This window comes from Peromyscus californicus, unplaced genomic scaffold (genome assembly GCF_007827085.1).
Source record: "Peromyscus californicus insignis strain IS unplaced genomic scaffold, ASM782708v3 Scaffold_4__1_contigs__length_199733344, whole genome shotgun sequence".
NCBI classification, from domain to species: Eukaryota; Metazoa; Chordata; class Mammalia; order Rodentia; family Cricetidae; genus Peromyscus; species Peromyscus californicus.
The window spans coordinates 104,674,191-104,694,934 of record NW_026294562.1 but is presented as its reverse complement, the minus strand read 5'-3'; the positions used below and the strand labels follow the sequence as shown (position 1 = coordinate 104,694,934).

The 20,744-nt window shown below is 41.8% G+C and overlaps 1 protein-coding gene and 1 long non-coding RNA gene across 3 annotated transcripts in view; one reads left to right on the top strand and one right to left on the bottom strand.

The window, feature by feature from the left end:
* Positions 1-565: 565 nt before the first annotated feature.
* On the top strand, positions 566-17,532 carry LOC128124738 (uncharacterized). Of its 2 annotated transcripts, none has more exons than XR_008222952.1 (3): positions 566-1,009; positions 1,307-3,954; positions 7,365-17,532. It is a non-coding gene; the product is annotated as an uncharacterized LOC128124738 (long non-coding RNA). The 2 variants fall into 2 exon arrangements; XR_008222951.1 differs by having other exon boundaries at positions 7,362-17,532.
* Positions 17,533-19,248: 1,716 nt separating this feature from the next.
* The window catches only part of Acer3 (alkaline ceramidase 3), a 91,112-nt gene continuing 89,616 nt past the window's right edge, over positions 19,249-20,744 (bottom strand). The window contains exons 10-11 of the mRNA XM_052761349.1: positions 20,367-20,412; positions 19,249-19,684 (exon numbers count right to left, since the gene is read on the bottom strand). Of these exons, the coding sequence (XP_052617309.1) occupies positions 19,631-19,684; positions 20,367-20,412 (100 nt within the window). The 3' untranslated portion in view covers positions 19,249-19,630. The remainder of the gene's footprint in view (positions 19,685-20,366; positions 20,413-20,744) is intronic.

Genomic DNA, 20,744 nt, shown 5'->3' with positions numbered 1-20,744 from the left:
TGGGGAACTGAAAGAGCCTGGCTCTGGCTTTCACACTCATAACAAGTGGAGTCTTGAAGAAGTGCTTGCAGTCTTGCCCGCTATGGGTGAAGATACCTCTCCTATGAGGAGACGCTGGGCAATTTATCCCAGTGACCAGTTGTGGGGGTACTGAAATGAACATTCAAAAACCTCCTCTAAAAGCCCACAGGCATGCTGCTCTGTTCTAAATCTGACTTTGATGCTACAGAATCTGAGTCTTACGAATTTAATAACCTTGTCACAAAGGATGCGCCTCTGTGCTTATATGTATTTTATGCAGAATAATAATCAACTGAACAGTACAAAAATAAAGTGGTATGAAATAAATGCATTCTTTAGAAGTGGTCCCTCTGCCGGGCGGTGGTGGCACACGCCTTTAATCCCAGCACTCGGGAGGCAGAGCCAGGCGGATCTCTGTGAGTTCGAGGCCAGCCTGGACTACCAAGTGAGTTCCAGGAAAGGCGCAAAGCTACACAGAGAAACCCTGTCTTGAAAAACCAAAAAAAAAAAAAAAAAAAAAAAAGAAGTGGTCCCTCATGTCAGGTGCAAGTAAATATAGTCAGAAATCAAAATTTTAAAGCAAAATACAGTTTCCCAAATTGCTTTGGAACTCTTTAGCTTTATTCCCTTCTAAGAGAGGAAGGGGACTAAGGCATAGAAAGACACATGATAAAACCAATGGTAGAGGAAGAGGGGAAACCCTTCCAACTATAGGCTACACATAACAAAACAGCATGTACAAAAAAGCCCTGTGGCCTCCTATTGCCAGAGAAGGTAAAAGCTTTGTGAATGTCCCACAAAGGACTGGACCTCGGACTTTCCCCAGTTCCCAAGGAGGGGGCACACTCCTATTCTGGGAACTTATCTTTCTTTTAATAAAAGGTTTCTATTTCTACTAACTATGTGTCCTTGGTGCAATTCCAGGACAGAGAACCTGGAAATCCCATGGGTGCCATCTGGACTCTGATTTATGCTTATAACACTTTTGGTAAGCACCAGCTAGGAATACAAATACACGCATACACACATATGTATTCTCTTAAGAACTTTAACTCAGGGGCTGGAGAGATGACTCAGCAGTGAATGCTTGCTGCTCTTCCCGAACCCAGCAGTTCCCAGCACCAACAGCCTGTAACTCCAGCTCCAGGAGATCCAATGCCCTCTTCTGGCCTTTGTGGGGACCCACCCCTATACACATGGCATACTCCCCCATAAAAACTAAACAAACAAAACTTTAAGTTAAAGAAGCACAAAATGCTTTCCAACTTCTTTTTTCCTTACCAAGCTTCATCCTGGAATCTATTCCTGTCTTCCATTCCTCCTGCTTTCGCTCTCCCCGGTGTCCCGGCCAGCGGGATCTTCAGCAGAGACCCTAGAAGCGGGAATGGCGAATGAAAGGGACAAGAGACACAAAGAATTGACAGCAAGACAGTATTCTGATCAAGCTGCAAAATTTTATTTTTCTCAGGTGGGTTTTATAGTAAGCAGACCAGGAAACTTTCTTTGGGAAAAGATCAGGGGACTGTTGAGTTGCCAAGCAACCCAACCAAGCAACCTAACCACAAAACATTGTTACTAATGGCCAGTGTAGCAGAAAGATAAGGAAATGTTAAGTTATTTTCTAATAACTCAAGACTTGTCCAGGCATGTCAAAAGTTTCTGGTTAGTGGCTAAATACTGGACAACAGAAACTTAACTCAGGCAGGCAATATGGCATGGCTCTTAAAATTGTCCTCGGCATCTCCTCCCTTTATTTTATTTTGTGAGGGAGTGTGCCCACCTGAACGGTGGTGGACCTTAACTGGCTGGGGGAGACATTGACCTGACTCCTCCTAGAGCCACTGCGGGCTTGAGGAAAAGGGTACCTTTTGGGGAGGAGAGGGCTTAGGCATTTTGGTGCCTCTAGATACCAACCTCTACACAAGTCAGGTTTGTCTCTCAGGGAATCTGAACCAAGGGCTATTAAATCAGCCTTCCCCTGCAGGGCTTGGCCTTGCACCCAGCGGCGTCCATACCGGCTGATGCCAATAAGCAGAGGTTCGGACTTTATGCTGCTCCTAAAGGAGAAGAGGACTGAGAAATATCATGGGGATCACATCCTCAATCCAGCATTTCAAGTCGATGGTAATGAACCTGTATAGGTTTTGATGCCAGGGAGTCTATTTGTTTTTTGATGAATTGAATTAGCCTGCCAATTATAAAGGGACCCAAAGTTACAAATAGCAAAAGGCTAACTAATGGTCCTGCAAGAGGCATTAAAAGGGAGAACATGGATGATCTCCACCAATCATCTGCCGCAGCAGAGAATTACTGCTTATGTAGCTCTAGGCTAAGTTTATGTAGCTTGTTTATCTGGGTTTCTACCATTCCAGACTCATTAATATAATAACATTCTTCCCTCAGAAAAAGGCATATCCCACCCTTTTCTGCTGTCAGCAGGTCCAAGGCTTGTTGATTTTGTAGGGCAACCTGTGCAAGAGAGGTTAACTGCCTCTGGAGGGAGGATAAGGATGCTGAAGAAGCCTCAATTGCTACCTGAAGTTGCTTGGATAGGTGAGCTGTTGTTATGAAGGAATGACCCAGAACTCCTCCTGCCAAGCCTGCAGAGACCAGAGAGGTGGCAAGGGAAATTCCGGTCACAAGGGGCAAGAAGACAGCTCTTTTTTGCTTGGGCTGGGGGGTGTCCCATCCCAAGAACTCCGCAGGGATCCTGAGCATAAGTTGTGGGACCAGAGTGACAGGTAAGCAGAGCATGTCCTGTGGGATAGGGATGGTCAAATTTTTTGATTGAGTGCCACTGCACCAAAAGAAACATCCAGGGAGGGAAAAGGATGATTGGGTAATACGGTCTGGTTGCAAAAGGGAAGGGAAACACTAGAAAAGCAAAAATCAAACTTAGAGCGGCCTGGGTCAAGAAACAAGGGTACTTCAGGGATGAGGTGGAAGTCATGGGAATTATCAGTGGTGGTGATAAGGACCTGAGGCAGGGGTACTGCTATCAGGGGAGTAAGTCCTAAGGCTCCACATAGGAAGCATGATGAGAGATTCCCAATGCCAGTGTCATTAAATTTTTTTCTTGTATAAGGATATTATGATGGACCGTAGATTGTACTTGTACATAAGAGCGCCAAATGTAAAGTTAGGCCATGTGGCCGTTCAGGCCATGTACATGGCTCCTTCTACTGGACTAGTCCATTGTAAGTCCCACAGTCCCAAACCACTAGGGAATATCTTGTAGATGTCTTATAAAATTTAGGGCCGTTCCATTCTCTCCCAATTACCTGTCCCTTAGCAGGAGGAATGGCATCATGAATTTTGCAGTAAGAATAGGGACATCCTACACTTTTCTTCTTCAAATAAGTTTTGCAATTGTGAACAGTTTGATAAAAAAAAAAAAAAAAAACAGATAGCAGGAGCCACCTTGCCGGGGGAATTATGGAAATCAGTAAAGTTGAGTAAAATGGGATTCTGACATCCTTGCAAGGGGCAATCAGTGGTAGCCAATAGGTGACCAAAGGTCTGTGTTTTAGCATAATTAGTATAATTTTCAGTCAAATAAAAGCGCCATGCAAATGAGGATGTGTCGACCGGTCTCTGGTCTTGATAAGAAGGTACAGGCAGCAGCAAGATCCAGAATATCCAGGGAAATTCTCCCAGTTTTTTCTTCATCAGCATCTGTAAAGAAGGAGAAGGGAAGGGAAACAATCTCAGGGGCTATCCTTTTCCCTGGGTGATTGGTTAGAGCTGACTTGTTTAACTAATCTCTCGGGGAGCCAATGAGGGCCTCCCTCTGTTTGGTCATAGATGCATGCTGACCCTCGACCCCAGATCCACTGTGCAGTTAAGGGGTCTCACCACATGACCAGTGCTTGGTGGCTTTGAGTTTGTGGAGGCCAAAAGCGATCCGCTGCAGACCTTTCATTCTTGTCCAAGGTAAGGAAATTAAGGACAAAAAGTGCATGATGTAAAAGATTTCGGGGGTTGCCTCGTGTATCATACAGGCTTTCCTTCTTTAATTTATGAAGCATGGATTTTAGAGTCTGATGAGCACATTCAACGATGCCCTGGCCCTGGGGGTTGTAAGGAATACCAGTGACATTCTTAATCTGAAGTTGTTGGCAAAAAGATTGAAAATTTTTTCCAGTATATCCTGGGCCATTATCAGTTTTTATAACTTTAGGCTTTCCTAGGATGGAAAAGCATTGTAAAATATGGGAAATAACATTTTTGGAGGCCTCTCCGGCCTGGTGAGAGGCAAATACAAAACTGCTAAAGGTATCAACTGTAACATGTATGTATTTAAGTTTGTCAAATTCAATTAAATGAGTAACATCCATTTGCCAGATTTCATTGGGAACCAAGCCCCGGGGGTTAACTGCCAGATGTTGAACCGGGAGGGAGACAGCACAGTCAGTGCAATTTTTAACAATTTCTCGGACCTGTTCTTGGGTAAGCTTAAACAACAAACGAAGGGAATGAGCATTTAAATGGTGAAGAGAGTGTGCTTGGGCAGCCTGAGAAAGGGATCTTGCAAGAACAGGAAAAACTAATTGTGTGGTGGCATCAGCCAATGCATTTCCTTCAGATAGAGGACGAGGCAATTTTAAATGGGCCCGTAGATGGCCAATGAAAAAGGGGCACTGTCTAGCCATAATCAAGGAGCACAGCTGAAGAAAAAGTGGAGCTGCATTGGTAGAGGGTTTAATAAAGGGAACAGTTTCCAATAAGGGAACAGAATCGGCAACATAAGCACTACCAGTATACAAATTCAAGGGCTGAGAATGAAATAATTGAAAAACTTGAATGACTGCATAAAGTTCAACAAGCTGTGCTGAGGAATATGGGGAGAGGCAGAAGGTAGCCTTTCTATCCACAACATAGGCGGCAATCCCATTGGCTGAGCCATCTGTAAATATCAGGGGAGCCTCCCTTATAGGTTGTGAGGCAGTTAATTTAGGGAAAACAAAGGGATGGATTCTGGCAAACTGTAACAAGAGGATCACTAAGATAATGGTTACAATAGTACCAAGGAAGGACGAGCAGGCGATGGGCCATTCATCATTTGTTTGAAGCAGCCAATCTAATCGTTCTCACGTATAGGGGACAACTATGGAGTCAGGAGCTTTTCCAAAGTATTGGCGACTTGTTTCTCTGCCCTTAATAATTAGCTTGGCCATTAAAGATGGATAAGTGGCCAGGACCTTTGAGCGAGAGATGGGTAGGTAGACCCAGAGTAGGGGATTCCCTCTTTTTTCTTCTCTGATGGTTATTTGTTTCCAGAAGACTAGACATGGGGGGTTCAGGAATATTAATACTGACAGAATGACAGAAAGAAGGTGGACAAGGAGGACTCTTTTAGGGCTTTTTCTCCCTCCTTAATTAATTTTTGAACATCAGGGGGATGATTATAAGTTTTTTAAGACATCATTAATTAAATTCCAGTAGGAAAAGTTTTGAACGGGGACCTTTTCAGGACCAAAGGTCTGGTAAAAATCATTTAAACAGTCACCAACCTGTCTCCAGCGCTTCTCATCTATGGTTCCTTCTTGGGGAAACCAAGGACAGACATCTCCAATATAGTCAAGAATTTTTTTTAAGTCTTTCTTTTTAACCCTAGTTCTTCATGTCTTGAGAGACTGTTTCAGTCCCAAAATAAACAAATCCTGTTTACTAAATGCTTGTCCCATGGTAAACTTATCTTGCATCGTCACGTTACAATTCCTTCGGATCTGTCTCACGGCCGGGAATTTCTGCGCGCGATCACTGGAGCAGTCTTCCACGGTGGTCCAACTCTTAGGCAGGCTTGCCCTGGTGTGTGATGACGTTCATCACTCCTCCACATCCTAGAGCCTCACGCTGGGCGCCAGTTGTCCCGGCCAGCGGGATCTTCAGCAGAGACCCTAGAAGGGGGAATGGCAAATGAAAGGGACAAGAGACACAAAGAATTGACAGCAAGACAGTATTCTGATCAAGCTGCAAAATTTTATTTTTCTCAGGTGGGTTTTATAGTAAGCAGACCAGGAAACTTTCTTTGGGAAAAGATCAGGGGACTGTTGAGTTGCCAAGCAACCCAACCAAGCAACCTAACCACAAAACATTGTTACTAATGGCCAGTGTAGCAGAAAGATAAGGAAATGTTAAGTTATTTTCTAATAACTCAAGACTTGTCCAGGCATGTCAAAAGTTTCTGGTTAGTGGCTCAATACTGGACAACAGAAACTTAACTCAGGCAGGCAATATGGCATGGCTCTTCAAACTGTCCTCCGCACAACTGTCCTCCCGGAGCGGTTGGATGGGATGGGCAAGCTCCCAACCAGAAGGCACCAGCTCCAATTTATCCCTTTCCCCTTCTTCCCTGTAGGTGGCTTATGACGGCTGTGGTGGTTCCCACCCCCACCCCCTCCCACCCCCCCACCCCCTTCACATATTTGAATGCTTAGTCGTCCCGGAGTGGCACTAATTGAAAGTATTAAGAAGTGAGGCCTCGCAGAGGAAGTGTGTCATTGGGGATGGGCTTGGAGGTTCCAAAAGCCCAAGCCAGACCCAGCGGCTCTCTGGTCCTGCTGCCTTTGGATCTGGATGTAAAACTCCATCATTAGGATAATGGGCTAAACCTCTGAAACTGTAAAAAAGCTTTAATTAAATGCTCAATTTTTTTTTAAAAGATTTATTTATTTATTATGTATACAGTATTCTGCCTGCATGTGTCCCTGCAGGCCAGAAGAGGGCACCAGATCTCATCGCAAGTGGTGGTGAGCCACCATGTGGTTGCTGGGAATTGAACTCAGGACCTCTGGAAGAGCAGTTGGTGCTCTTAACCACTGAGCCATCTCTCCAGCCCATAAATGCTCAATTTTTTAAAAGTTAATTAAACTTATTGATTTTACATCCTAACCATAGTTTTCCCTGCCTTCTTTCCTCCCATTCCCTCTCCCAAACTCCCCTCTGTCCCCTACCCACAATCCTTTCCCCCTCCATTTCTGTTCAGAAAGGGGTAAGCCTCCCATGGATATCAACAAAACATGACATATCAAGTTGCAGTTGGATGAAGCACCTCTCCTTGTATTAAGGCTGGACAAAGCAATCCAGTATGAAGAATAGGTTCCCAAAAGCCAGCCAAAGTGTTAGGGACAGGCCCTGCTCCCACTGAGTCCTACAAGTAGACAAAGCTACACAACTGTCACATATGTGTAGAGGGTCTAGGTCAGTCCCATGCAGGCTCCCTGGTTGTCAATTCAGACTCTGTGAGCTTCTATGAGCCCAGGTTAGTTGGTTCTGTGGGTTTTCTTGTGATGTCCTTGACCCTTATGGTTCATATAATCCTTCCTCCCTCTCTTCAGCAGGACTCCCCGAGCTTGACCTAATGTTTGGCTATGGGTCTGCATCTGTTTCCATCAGTTACTGGATGAAGCCTCTCTGATGACAATTGGGGTAGGCACCAATTTATGAATATAGCAGAATATCATTAGGCATCATTACATTGATATTTTTTCCCCTCTAATCATGTTTGGTTCTCTCATAGGTCTTTGGGCCATCCAGACTCTGGGTCCTGGCACCCAGGCTGTGTCAGGGATGGACTCACTCTTGTGGCATGGGTCTCAGGCTGGACCAGTCATTGGTTGGCCACTCCTACAATCTTTGTGCCACCCTTTCCCCAGCACATTCCATAGGCAGGACAGACTGTAGGTCCAAGGTTATGCGGCTGGGTTGGTGTTTCAATCCTTCCACTGGAAGTCTTGCTTAGTCACAGGAGATGGCCAGTTCAGGCTGTGTATCTGCTATTGCTAGGAGTCTTAGCTGGGGTCCTCCTTGTAGATTCCCGGGAGTTTCCCTTGCACCAGGGTTCTACCTGCCCTGGAAATGCTCCCCCGAACCGTCTCTTTCAGTACTCCCCCTCCATCCACTGCTCAACCTGACCCCTCATGTTCCCATCCCCGGCTGCCCCCAGTCCACCCACAAGATCTCTTCTATTTCCCCTTCTCAAGGAGATCCGTGGATCCCCCCCTTGAGCCCTCCTTGTTACCTAGACTCTGTGTCTGTGGATTGTAGCATAATTCTCCTTTATTTTATAGCTAATATTCACTTATGAGTGAGTACATACCATGTTTGTCTTTCTGGGTCTGGGTTACCTCACTCAGGATGATTTTTTTCTAGTTCCATCCATTTGCCTGCAAATTTCATGACATCAATGTTTTTAACAGCTGAATAATACTCTATTGTGTAAATGTACCACATTTTCTTTATCCATTCTTCAGTTGAGGGACATCTAGGTTATTTCCAGGTTCTGGGTATTATGAATAATAAAGCTGCTATGAACATAGTTGAGCAAGTGTCCTTGTGGTAAAAATCAGTAGCCCTCTTATATACAAAAAATAAATGGGCTGCTGAGAAAGAAACCAGGGAAAAAAGGCCTTTCACAATAGCCAGAGAAAATAGAAAATATCTTGGGGTAACTCTAACCAAGCAAGTGAAAGACCTGTATGACAAGTCTTTGAAGAAAGAAATTGGAGAAGATATCAGAAGATGGAAAGATGTCTTAGTTATGGTTTCTATTGTTGTGAAGAGACACCATGATCACAGCAATCCTTATAAAGGAAAAAAACATTTGCAGAGGTTTAGTCCATTATCATCATGGTGTGACATGGTGGTGTGCAGGTAGACATGATGCTGGAGAAGTGTCCTACATCTTGGCTTGCAGGCAACAGGAAGTGGTCTAAGACACTGGGTGGTATCTGGAGCATATATGAGACCTCAAAGCCTGACTCCACAGTGATACACTTCCTTCAATAAGATCACATTACTCCAACAGGCCATACCTCCTAATAGTGCCACTCCTTTTGGGGTCATTTTCTTTCAAACAACCACATTCTACTCCCTGGCTCCCAAAGGTGTATAGCCATATCATAATGCAAAAATGTATTCAGTTCAACTTCAAAAGTGCCCATAGTCTGTAACAGTCTCAAACTTATTTCAAAGTCTAAAGTTCAAAGTCTCTTCTAAGATCCATGCAATCACTTAACTGAAATCCCCTGTTGCAAGTCGCAGGAAAATGTAATGGAATTCAGCTACTATCCCAAAAGCTACTACTTGGAAAGGTCAAGGACTTTTCCGAAGGTCAAGCCATGGCTTAAGAAGTCTTGGTGATATTTTAGCTTGTATATATATGCTAAACATATATATAAGCTAAACATATATGCATATATATATATGTTAGCTGATTCTTGCAATGATTTCTTTGTATGCTATGTATGCTTCCAAGAACTCATAACAGTGTATTTTATCTGAAATACCTATCAAGCATCCCAGGCCAAATGATCTCCTGAATAAAGGCAAATTAAGCTCGGACCCTCCTTTCTGATACAGCCTTAGTGGTATTTATACTAACATTATAGACTCCTAACATTTACCTAACCACCTCTAGGAATGTAGTTTGAGCACATAAAATCCCTTTTTCTGATATATTAACTGATTTTAGCTCTTAGTTGACCTCCTCCTTTACCACTCCCCTTTTGGGTTGTAAAAGAAAGCCTGACATCACTGCCTGAGGAAAACTCTTGTCTGCCTTTATGACCCTGTAAGAATTCAAGCCTGGGACTGGAGATATGGCTCAGCGATTAAGGGCACTGGCTGCTCTTCCCAAGGTCCTGAGTTCAATTCCTAGCAACCACATGGTGGCTCACAGCCATCTGTAATGAGATCTGGCACCCACTTCTGGCCAGCAGGCATACATGCAGACAGAACACTGTATACATAATAAATAAATAAATCTTTAAAAACAAAAAAAGAATTCAAGCCTGGTGATCTTGCTTGAGCTAGAGCACTGCTATTGCATGGGTATTTAACTGTAAACCTCAGAGACTGAGGGAGGATTTTGACTGGAGAACTAGATGGAGAACTAGAAGAATGAGATGGAAGATGAAGAAGAGCCAGATGGGTAAGAATGAGATGGGTAAAAATGAGATGGGTAAGAATGAGATGGGGCAGAACTAAGATGAGAGAATTAAGATAGAACTTAGAGGGAACAGCAGATAAATGTAGAGAGAAATTAGGCAAGAAAGGAGCTAGGAATGATAACAGAACTGAAGTTGTGTTGATAGGATTTTATGCCAGAGGAATAAAGTAGATGGACTAAGAGCTCGGTGTACTTAGATTCTTTTCCTGAAAATAATTCACGCCATTTGTAACTTCTCTTCTGGGCCCCTGGGAAGAAAACTATTAAGGTTGGTCCTTAACAATATTTGAGACCTAGTGGCTGTAGCTGAGGATATACCCTGTCAGGACCCTAAGGGAAGGCCAATATAGATGCCTAAATGCTAACAACTAGTATGGCCCATTAAGCAGTACTTAAAACATTCCACTGCTTTCCTAACCCAAAGTACCAAAATCCAAATTCCTCCAAACAAAAGCATGGCCAGGCCTATCACACAATACCACAGTGCCTGATATCAACTTCTGTTTTAGTTAGGGTTTCTATTGCTGTGAAGAGACACCATGACCACAGTAAACCTTATAAGGGAAAAAGTTAACTGGGGTGGCTCACATTTACAAAGGTTTAGTCCATTATCGTTATGGTGCAACATGGTGATATGCAGGCAGACATGTTGCTGGAGAAATAGCTGAATGTCCTATATCTTGACTTACAGGCAGCAGGAAGTGGTCTAAGACACTGGGTGGTGTCTTGAGCATATATGAGACCTCAAAGCCCACTTCCACAATGACACACTTCCTTCAATGAGACCATACCTACTCCAACAAGGACACACCTCCTAATAGTGCCACTCCCTTTGGGGGTCATTTTCTTTCAACTCACCACAAAAGATCTTCCATGCTCATGGATAGGTAGAATTAACATATTAAAAATGGCCATGTTGCCAAAAGCAATATACATATTTAATGCAATCCTCATTAAAATCCCAACACAATTCTTTACAGACCGGGAAATTCTTTACAGAACAATACTCAACTTCATATGGAGAAACAAAAAACTCAGAATAGTTAAAACAATCCTGTACAATGAAAGAACTTCCGGAGGTATCACCATCCCTGATTTCAAGTTGTACTGCAGTGTTATGGTAATAAAAACAGCATGGTATTGGCATAAAAAGAGAGAGGTGAATCAATGGAATCCAACTGAAGATCCAAATGTAAAGCCACACACCTATAGACGCCTGATTTTTTACAAAGAAGCCAAAATTATATGATGGAAAAAAGAAAGCATCTTGAACAATGGTGCTGGCATAACGAGATGTTGGCATGTAGGAGATTACAAATAGATCTATATCTATCACTCTGCACAAAACTCAAGTCCAAGAGGATAAAAGACCTCAACATAAAAACAGTTACATTAAACCTGATAGAAGAGAAAGTGGGAAATAACCTTGAACACATTGGTATTGGAGACAACTTCCTGAATAGAACACCAGTAGCACAGACACTAAGATAGACAATAAATGCAAACTCATGAAACTGAAAAGCTTCTGTAAGGCCTTTAAAGGATACTGTCAATAGGACAAAATGGCAGCCTACAGAATAGGAAAAAAAAAATCTTCACCAACCCCACATCCAACAGAGGGCTGATTTCTAAAATATATAAAGAACTCAAGAAACTAGACATCAAAACAAAGAAACAAATAATCCAATTAAAAATGGGGTACACATCTAAATAGAAGAATCTCAATTGACAGGGAAACACTTAAAGAAATGTTCAACATCCTTAGCCACCAGGGAAATGCAAATCAAAATGACTCTGAGAGTCTATCTTACACCTGTCAGAATGGCTAAAACACAAATGACAGCTCATGCTGGAAAGGATGTGGAGTAAGGGGAACAATCCTCTATTGCTGGTGGAAGTGCAAATTTGTACAGCCACTTTGGAAATCAATATGGCAGCTTCTCAGAAAATTGGGAATTGATCTACCTCAAGACCCAGCTGTACCACTCTTGGGCATGTACCCAATGTGCTCAATCATAAATGCTTCATTTTTCTAAGAGTTGCCAGGTTATGGTGTCTCTTCACAGCAATAGAACACTGACTAAGACAGTGCCCTACGTCCACAGACCAAGGAGCTCACACTAGAGGCTGCCAAGGGAATCCTATATGTAAGACTGGGAAAGTTGGGGAGCTGCCTGCTGCCCACAAGCACAAAGAGGATGGCTATATGGGACAAGGACTTGTTATGTGGACTAACCAGGGTAGCACTGGCCACATAGAACTATTATAAAAACAGGAAAGGTTCACTCAGTACCCACAAAAGACTTGACCTAGTGGTGTGCATCCCTCCTAGGCTAACAGTCATGTGGGCTCCAGGTGAACAGGGCCTGGGGCAGATGGGAGGCCATCCCTCAGCAGAGCCTAGCTGTGATCAGGTACATTTCCATGGCAATGAGTCACAACTGATTTCAGGAAAGGCCCATGGGAAAAGTGATTGGGTGGGGTGTTCTGCCTTGGGCTCTGACAGCGTAGACATTTATCTACCCAACATTAACTACTCCCCTATCCTCAAAGTTGAACTTGCCAAATCCTGGGCCAGAGGAGCAGAGACCTCCTCCTGTGCTCTTTTGGCAACCTGCACTTCCGTCTTGGGGATCCCCTTGCTGTGGTTCCACAATGACATTCCCCGGTGGGCCAAGCCACCTCTCCTATGGCATAGCCATTCTCAAATGCCAACACCTCATCCCCTGCTCATAGGATGGACTGAAAGCAGAAAGAACTGTTGCCACTGTACCTGGGCATACAGGGCTGCTGGGCCCAAGTCATGGGGTACGGATAGAAGATGAAGAGGTTACTTTGAAATCTATTATGGCATGTTTGATCATGTTGAGATTTATTGTAGTGGTATTTGCTCCACCCATGACTTTGGGCTATAGGGTCCGAAGGAGGCAGTGCATCTTATACGTGACCTCTTAAAAAGAAAAGGGTCATGAGCCCCTTCTCCCTGCTGCCTGCTGCCTGATGTGATCTAACTGCCAGGTGGATTCGCTCCCAGTCAGATCAGAAGACTTCAGCTGTCTACTCCGTTCTATATTCCTGAGTGTATTTCCTCAATTTACCTTAAAAAATTTCCCCAATACTTAACCAGACTCCCATAGATTTGTTGCATTATCTAAGAAGAGAGATGGCTCAGTGGTTAAGAGCACTAATGTCCCAGAGAACCCAAGTTCAATACCCAGGCCATCTGGTGTCTGATCCTACCAGGATTTAAAAAAAAAAAAAAAAAAAGACCCACGTGACCATGCCTCCTTCCAGCCTTATAGCCCCAGGTAATGGGGAGAGTAAATACCACTACAATTTGTGTTTAAGTTTAAACTTGGTCATCTTTCCCAATATGCCAGTTAAAGACTTCAATAGTGAGGAGTATTTTTTTAACCTTTTATTTAGTGTGTATGTGTATGTTATGACACAAGTGGAGGTCTGAGAACAACTTGCAGGAGTCGGTTCTCTCCACTACACGGGTCCCAAGGATCAAACTCAGGTCATCAGGCTTAGCAACATGTGCCTTAACATGCTATGTCATCTCACAAGCCCAAAACAAGAGATTTAAACATGGTCAGGCTGGGAAAAATGAATGGTCCCCAAAGAACCTTTTGCATACTGGCATGAGCTTTAAACTTAAATAAAAGTGAAGAGATAACATTATCTGACTGGTTGTTTTCTCAATTATGGTTCTACAAGATGGTTCAAGAAGTTCCTGTTGCTTGAGGAGATGGATCTCTGTAACACATCTGGCAAGCCACCAGCCAGGAGGCGAGAATATCAGATTCCCTGAAACTGGAGTTACAGCAGTTGGAGCTGCCTGGTGTGGGTGCTGGGAAGGAAACCTGGGTCCTCTGCAAGAACAAGCGCTCTTAACTATCAAACCCTCTCTAGCCCCATGATACAAGATTTTCTTTGTTGTTACTATAAAAACTTTATGAAATTTACCAAGGGAATACAGCATTTGGAGCAATCTGAATCTGTTCCTAGGCCATTGCCACTCGTTTGGATCCATGTTTGAGGTCAGATCTGTGTTGTTGCTATGTGTGTGAGTTGCTGGGAACTGAACTTAGGGCTTCATACATGCATGATGGGTAAGCACTCTACCCACTGAACTGTTTTCTCAGCCCCGTCAACAACTTTTGGCACCTAAACATGATGCTCTAAGGATGAACCCCTTTCACCAGAAGAGAAGCCTGGACAGGTGTCAGGTACCAGAATGTGCCCACTATGCTCAACCACTTAGTGTCACCTCCTCAGGTAGATGCTGGCAAGCTTTTTCAGGGACTTGGACTTGCTTGGTTTGGGCCACAGTCCACTGATTTCTTCTGAGCTGGTGAACAGTCAGCAGTATGGTGTCCACTGTGTTTTTTTCAGTGCGTGTGGCTTCAGAACATTTGGTTTAATTTGTTTTTAGAATGTTTGGTTGCTAATTTGTTAGCATTCAGCCTCTTGTCTCTTTGCCACCACTTTAGTGTCTAATTTATGGAAGAATATTTGAATAGTTGTCATTTGGTTCCCTAGATGGTTTTGTTTGGTAACTGTATAAATTCAAGTTATAAATATTTTAAAACTGGATAAATATAACTAGAGATAATTTGATTTTATGCTTCTTAAAATGGGGAATATTTGATTTCACACACCCCCCCAAATTTGAAGACATGGACAACGATTAAAGATTACAAATGGACAGCATACTTTAATTGAAATTTTATTTTATTTTTGGGTTTTCAAGACAGGGTTTCCTCTGTGTAGCCTTGGCTGTCCTGGAATTCACTCTGTAGACCAGGCTGGTCTCGAACTTACAGAGATCCACCTGCCTCTGCCTCTTGAGAGCTGGGATTAAAGGCATGTGCCACCACTACCAGGTCTAACTGAAAATTTAAAACATCTAAAGAAAAAACTGAAATTTTAATATATAATTAATAAGAGTTTTAAAACTACATCTAAGATAAAGAAATGTTTAAATGAGTAAGAAATTAATAAAAGGTTTAATAAAGATAAACTCTAAAAAAAAGGCTTTGTTTTCTGCACTGACTTTTTTCTCCTCTTTACCTTCAAACAGAACAAAATTTTCTAGCAAAGAAAAGAACTGTTAGTCTATTTTAGGATAAAACCTAAAGAGAAAAGAGATCCCATTCTAAAAATCCCCTGTTGTGAAGGTGACCCTCTGTTAATTAACTCTTAAACAAGTAAGGAAAATAAACTAATCCTACCTAACAGCTTTACTTTGGAACTTTCTCCTCTCGTTAAACCCTTCTTACATCTCAAAGAGGTAGAGTTTTAATTCTGTATGAGTTCTTCTTGCTGGGTGTAACCTATTCTAATTGTGTCATGTCTGTTCATGGTAATTGTTTTCATGTCATCTTTGTCATTTTGCATTCTGAGAAAGAACTTAGTGATGAAAGTCTGTGACCATTTCATTTATACATACAAAAACTTTGTTGTGTGCTTCTCTTAGCATGCCTAATTTTGCTTTTAAGATTTATGTGTACAAGTGTTTTGTCTGTATGTACGTATGTATGTGCCACACATGTATGCCTCAGAGGTCAGAAGAGGGCATTGGATCCCATGGACCTAGAGTTATGAATGGTCATGTGCTACTTTTGGGTGCCGGAAATTGAACTCAGGTTTTCTGCAAGTGCAACAAGTCCTCTTAATTGCTAAGCTATCACTCCAGCCTCATTACCATTACATTAAAACATGTAAGAAAACATGAATGTGTGAGAGATATATTAAAAGGCCTGATAAATACATACTGCCTTATAATAAATGTAGGTATTCTTAACTCTCTGAAACTTAATGGTATTTTTTTTGCCTATCAAATGTTTTATGAAACCTTAAACTGCTACTTGTGTATATAAAATGAACAGCATTCATTGGCATCACAACATGAAAGCTCCACTAAGCCATTAAATTTTACACTGGATACATAGATTTTTAATAAGGATTTTCTTCTGAAACCGGTTCTGGAAAAGATTAAAATTTTATTTCATTTTTTTTAAAGTCAAGGGTAACAAAAATAAAACAGCATCCAAATGATTTATGTTGATCCCATTCTCCGGATGCTGTGTTAAGAATTCTTCTGTTGGGCTGATCCCTTTTATAAGACTGCTCTTAGTGTACAAGTGATGGACGTAAGATTTCTGGAACGGTTGAGATACATCTAGAATGATGGATATGTTTGCCGAAGATCTTTAAGTTGAACTTCCTTTCCATAGTGAAAATTATAGGAGTTACAATACCATCAAGCAGTAACATTAGACTGGGTATACTTACTCTGTATGTAATAAAAAGGACATATTAAGTCTTACCAAAAAAGGAAAGTCTCCCTTATTTTGGTGACAACTCTGCATTGCTAAAATTGTATTTCTCTGGAGATCCTGGACAGAGATAATATACTGTATCTGACAGGGTATTAAAGCTGGTTAAAGAAGGGCACTAGATGTTTGGAGACAAGATACAGCCTGTAGAGGTCATTGTAAGGGAGTGGCACCCGTGTCCATAAGACCCAAGTCTCTGCAGCTTCAAGAACACAAGGACCCTACACCTATAAGCTATTAAAAGGCTGAAGGACTTAAAGATCTCTTCAGACAACAAACAGGATGCTTTAACTTCTTAAAGGCAAAGATAAACTCTACTATAAATCTGTCAGTAATTATAACCTTGTTTTGGTTTTTTTCATTCTTTTTCTTTTGGCACTGTTGGTACTCAATGGTTACAACTCTATACTATCTTCCCCTTAACATGTTCTACTACTGGATTTTTTCCTTAAAATTGTTCTGTTGTATTTTGCCATGATCTTAATGCATAACCATCGGTTGGGATTTTTTTGTTTGTATATATGGTTTTATTTGTTTGTTTGTTAATTTGTTTTAGCAGTCTAAAGGACCATATCCAGAACAATTGCACAGCTTTTGGTTTTCTTGACTCTGGTCCTTTATGGGGCCACTGGTTGGCATAATCATATTATTCTTGCATTGACAACTTGTTTAAGATTTATTTAAGTGTATGGATGTTTTGCTTGCAGATATGGATGTGTATCACATGTGTGTCTGGTGCATACAGATGCCAAAAGAGGTCGTTAAATCCTTAGGAACTGCAATTATGGATGGTTGTGAGCTGCCATGTGGGTGCTGAGAATCAGACCCAGGTCCCCTGCAAGAGCAATTAGTGCTCTTAACTGCTAAACCATTTCTCCAGTCCAAATTCTTGCATTTTTTTTTTGATCCTGTAAAATCTGTGTCTTCTAGGATATGACAGTTTCAAACTTAACTCATTATGATATAGGGATTCAAGTCAACTCCCACAACAAAAACTCCAAAGCCTCCTCTCCAACCAATAGATACAACAGGAAGAGAGCTTTGTAGTCTCTCTTTGGCAAGGACTACACTCCTCATCAGCAAGGAAATTGTACAAAATAGATTATCATCCTCAGAAAGATTTTTTTTTTTTTTTTTGGTTTTTCGAGACAGGGTTTCTCTGTGTAGATTTGCACCTTTCCTGGATCTCGCTCTGTAGACCAGGCTGGCCTCGAACTCACAGAGATCCGCCTGGCTCTGCCTCCCAAGTGCTGGGATTAAAGGCGTACGCCACCACCGCCCGGCCTCAGGAAGATTTTTAAGAGCACAGCTCTGAGAATGGAGTAAAGTGAGGTAGGCGAATAGGAAGTTCTAGAGGCAAACAAATAAAAAACAATCCCAAAGGAATACTGGAAACCCCTCCAACTGAGGTCTATGCATAACAAAACAGCATGCTTTTAAAAAAAAGCCCTACCTTCTCTAATTGCCAGAAAAGATGGAGGCTATGTAAATGTGCTATAAAAGATAGAGACTCTCTTGGCCAAGGGCCTTTTGGTCTTAGAACTTTCTTTGCCAGTCTTTGGGCCCACTCCCATTCTGGGGAATATTTATCTTTTTTCCTAGTAAAAGATCTCTATTTCCATCACTACCCATGTGTCTCTGGTCCAACTCTTGTTCTAGAACACAGGAACCTGGGCATCTTAGTAGGGTGCACTCTGGACTCTGACCCATGCCAACAGTGAAAGTACAACTGAGGTTCTCTTAGATTTATGTTTTGGCATGTCTTGCTTTTATAAAAGGTGTGTTTGTTTAATGGCCATCTGGGAAACATTTTTGGTTCTAAAAATGTAGCAAGACTACCTAATGAACCAAACACTGTTTTGTTTTTGTTTTTGAGACACAGTTTCACTATGTATCCCTGTTTGGCCTGGAACTATGTAGACCAGGCTGGCCTTAAATGCACAGAGCTCTGCCTACCTCTGCCTTTTGAATGCTGGGATTAAAGGTGTGCATTATCACTCTGCCAGGCTAAGGTTAGTTAATGAATATTGAAAAAATGGGAAAGTTGTTTGTTTTTAATCAGTTTTGCATGAGAAAAAACCCCCTACTTTTCTTTTGAAGCCACATCTCAGGATGCAATCAACAGATATATGATCCTTCATTTACTGTTTGTGACAATCAATTCAATTTCTTATACACTCAAATCCAAATTAGAACTATCTGCCTCACAATGAGATTTTACTGCTATTACTTAGTTTTCTAAGTTCTAGATGCTGTAAAAGTTACAAGTCAGTACTGTTTCAACACTTGTATTTCTTCTCCTCAAAAAATTAAGGAGCAAATATTTTAATAAGCCTTATGCAAAACAGTTCTGACCATTTTACTGGTAGTTAACCTGACATATGTGTCTGGGTACAGCCATGACTTCTCTGAGAACTGGAAAATACTATATAATGCAAAAAGTAAAAAATGTACAACTTTCCCAAATAACTTCACTTAAACTATGCTGGCATACAGAATATGGGTAGGCCAGACCACCAGTTAAATTTGCTAGACACAAAAATAATAATAACTTGAAGATTAAAGAAAGCAAAACAGACTTTAACTGGTGAAAGGGACTACATTGCACATGTGCTTCTGGAAGAGCTTCTGGAGGGATGATAGATGGCCCACCCCTTTGACTGGCTGTGGCCCACAGAGTCCGAGACAAATTATTGGAGGTGACAACAGAGCCCAGTCACTGGTAGGTCAGGGTTTGCTTACAGCACTCCAGCTAGCACCAAGGCAGATAGTAAGGAGCTACCTAGAATCCCACGGCCAGGTCTTTTTTTTTTCTTTTTAAATAATGGAAAACCATCTGTGAGGTTAACATAATAATATAAATCAAAGCTGACACAGCTAAGTGCTGGCTCAGAGTCAACCATCTGGATATGGGATTGTGCTAGTCCTTAATGACTTTGTTCAATATTTAATCAAAAATTAAGAAAGGTATAATTAACATGCAACTCTTGTAAAAAAAAAAAGAAAATAAAAAATATTAATTTTTCCATGGATGACCAGCACAAACTGTTAATCTGTTAAGAAAAGCCCAACTTTCCCACCATTCCAGAATATAAATATACACCCCATCTGTTTCTCTGTAAGCATCTTAGGTCGAGGACAAATGAGATAAAGCCAGGAGCTGACCACCCAACAGACTGATTGCTCATTCTCTGTGTGGCTGAGTCACTCATTTCTTGTGATGGGCATGGCATCTTTGAATGTGCAAGTCTTTGGGACCTTCTTGACCATCTTGGCAGAACGACAATGGGTGCTTTTTGTTTTCTTGCTGGAATCAGTGTTTCCTCTGAGGTTCAAACATGACCACTGGCCAGATCCCAAAGAGAAACTGTGGAAACAAGTGAGGACAAAATGAGAGAAAAGATTATTCTATGCCTGAAAAGAAAGGAGATTTACAATCCCTGGGGGTCTGGACTGTAACCTGTGTTAGGTTTGTTAGTATGAGCGGCCTGAGCATAGCAAGGGCCTTGCATCCGATCTCAAAAACAACCTTTACTTAATTTATTTAAATATATTAAGTATCTACTTTGTCAACGTGGAAGTAGGCGTTTAATCTGTTAACTCCTAAAGACATCTTTTGGGGGGATTTGTGCGCACATGCACATATGCGAATGCAGTGCTTGTGGAAGTCGGAGAGGGCACTGGATCCCTTAGAGCTGGAATCAGAGGTGGCTGTGAGGCTCCTGACGTGGGTGCTGGGAATGGAACTTGGGTCCTTTGAAAGAACAGGACATGCTTTTAACTGCTGAGCCATCTCCCTAGCCCCTTAATCTTCAATTCTTCCAATAATGCTGTAATGTTGCTATTAACAGCTCCATTCTGTTGAAGTAACTCAGGTTTAAAGAAGAGATTTGTCTAAGCTCACATATAGTGGATGGATAATGAACACTTCAGAATTCATGTCTGTTGTTCCAAAGTCTGTGCTGCTCCTCATAGCTCCCTGTTGTCTTTTACATCCATGTGATCTTCTCAAGACCACCACCACCCTGCCCTTTACAACACAGACTTACCTTCACTTTTGGCCTGCATTTCAGGTAAAGTGTTCTTGTATATAAACTGAAAGGAAAGTAGAAAAATAAATTTCTTAGACAAATCAACTCATAGACTGTAATTTCAGGATGTTTGTAGTTTAGGACCAAGCATCATCACATGATGTCCCATGTGGTTGGTATCATAACTCTATCTTTGCAAATGCAGCTCTATCATTAATTAAATAAACCTATGAGAAACCCAGAGAGGTAACAGTTTCTTTGGTGTCTGTCTTTAAAGTGAGTCACTGCTGGAAGTGAGATTAGATCAGTAAAGCAGTACATATAGCAAACATTGCTGAATTTTTCCCTGAAAGTCATGAGGTTGTCTATAATACACAACATAGTGTTATGTACACT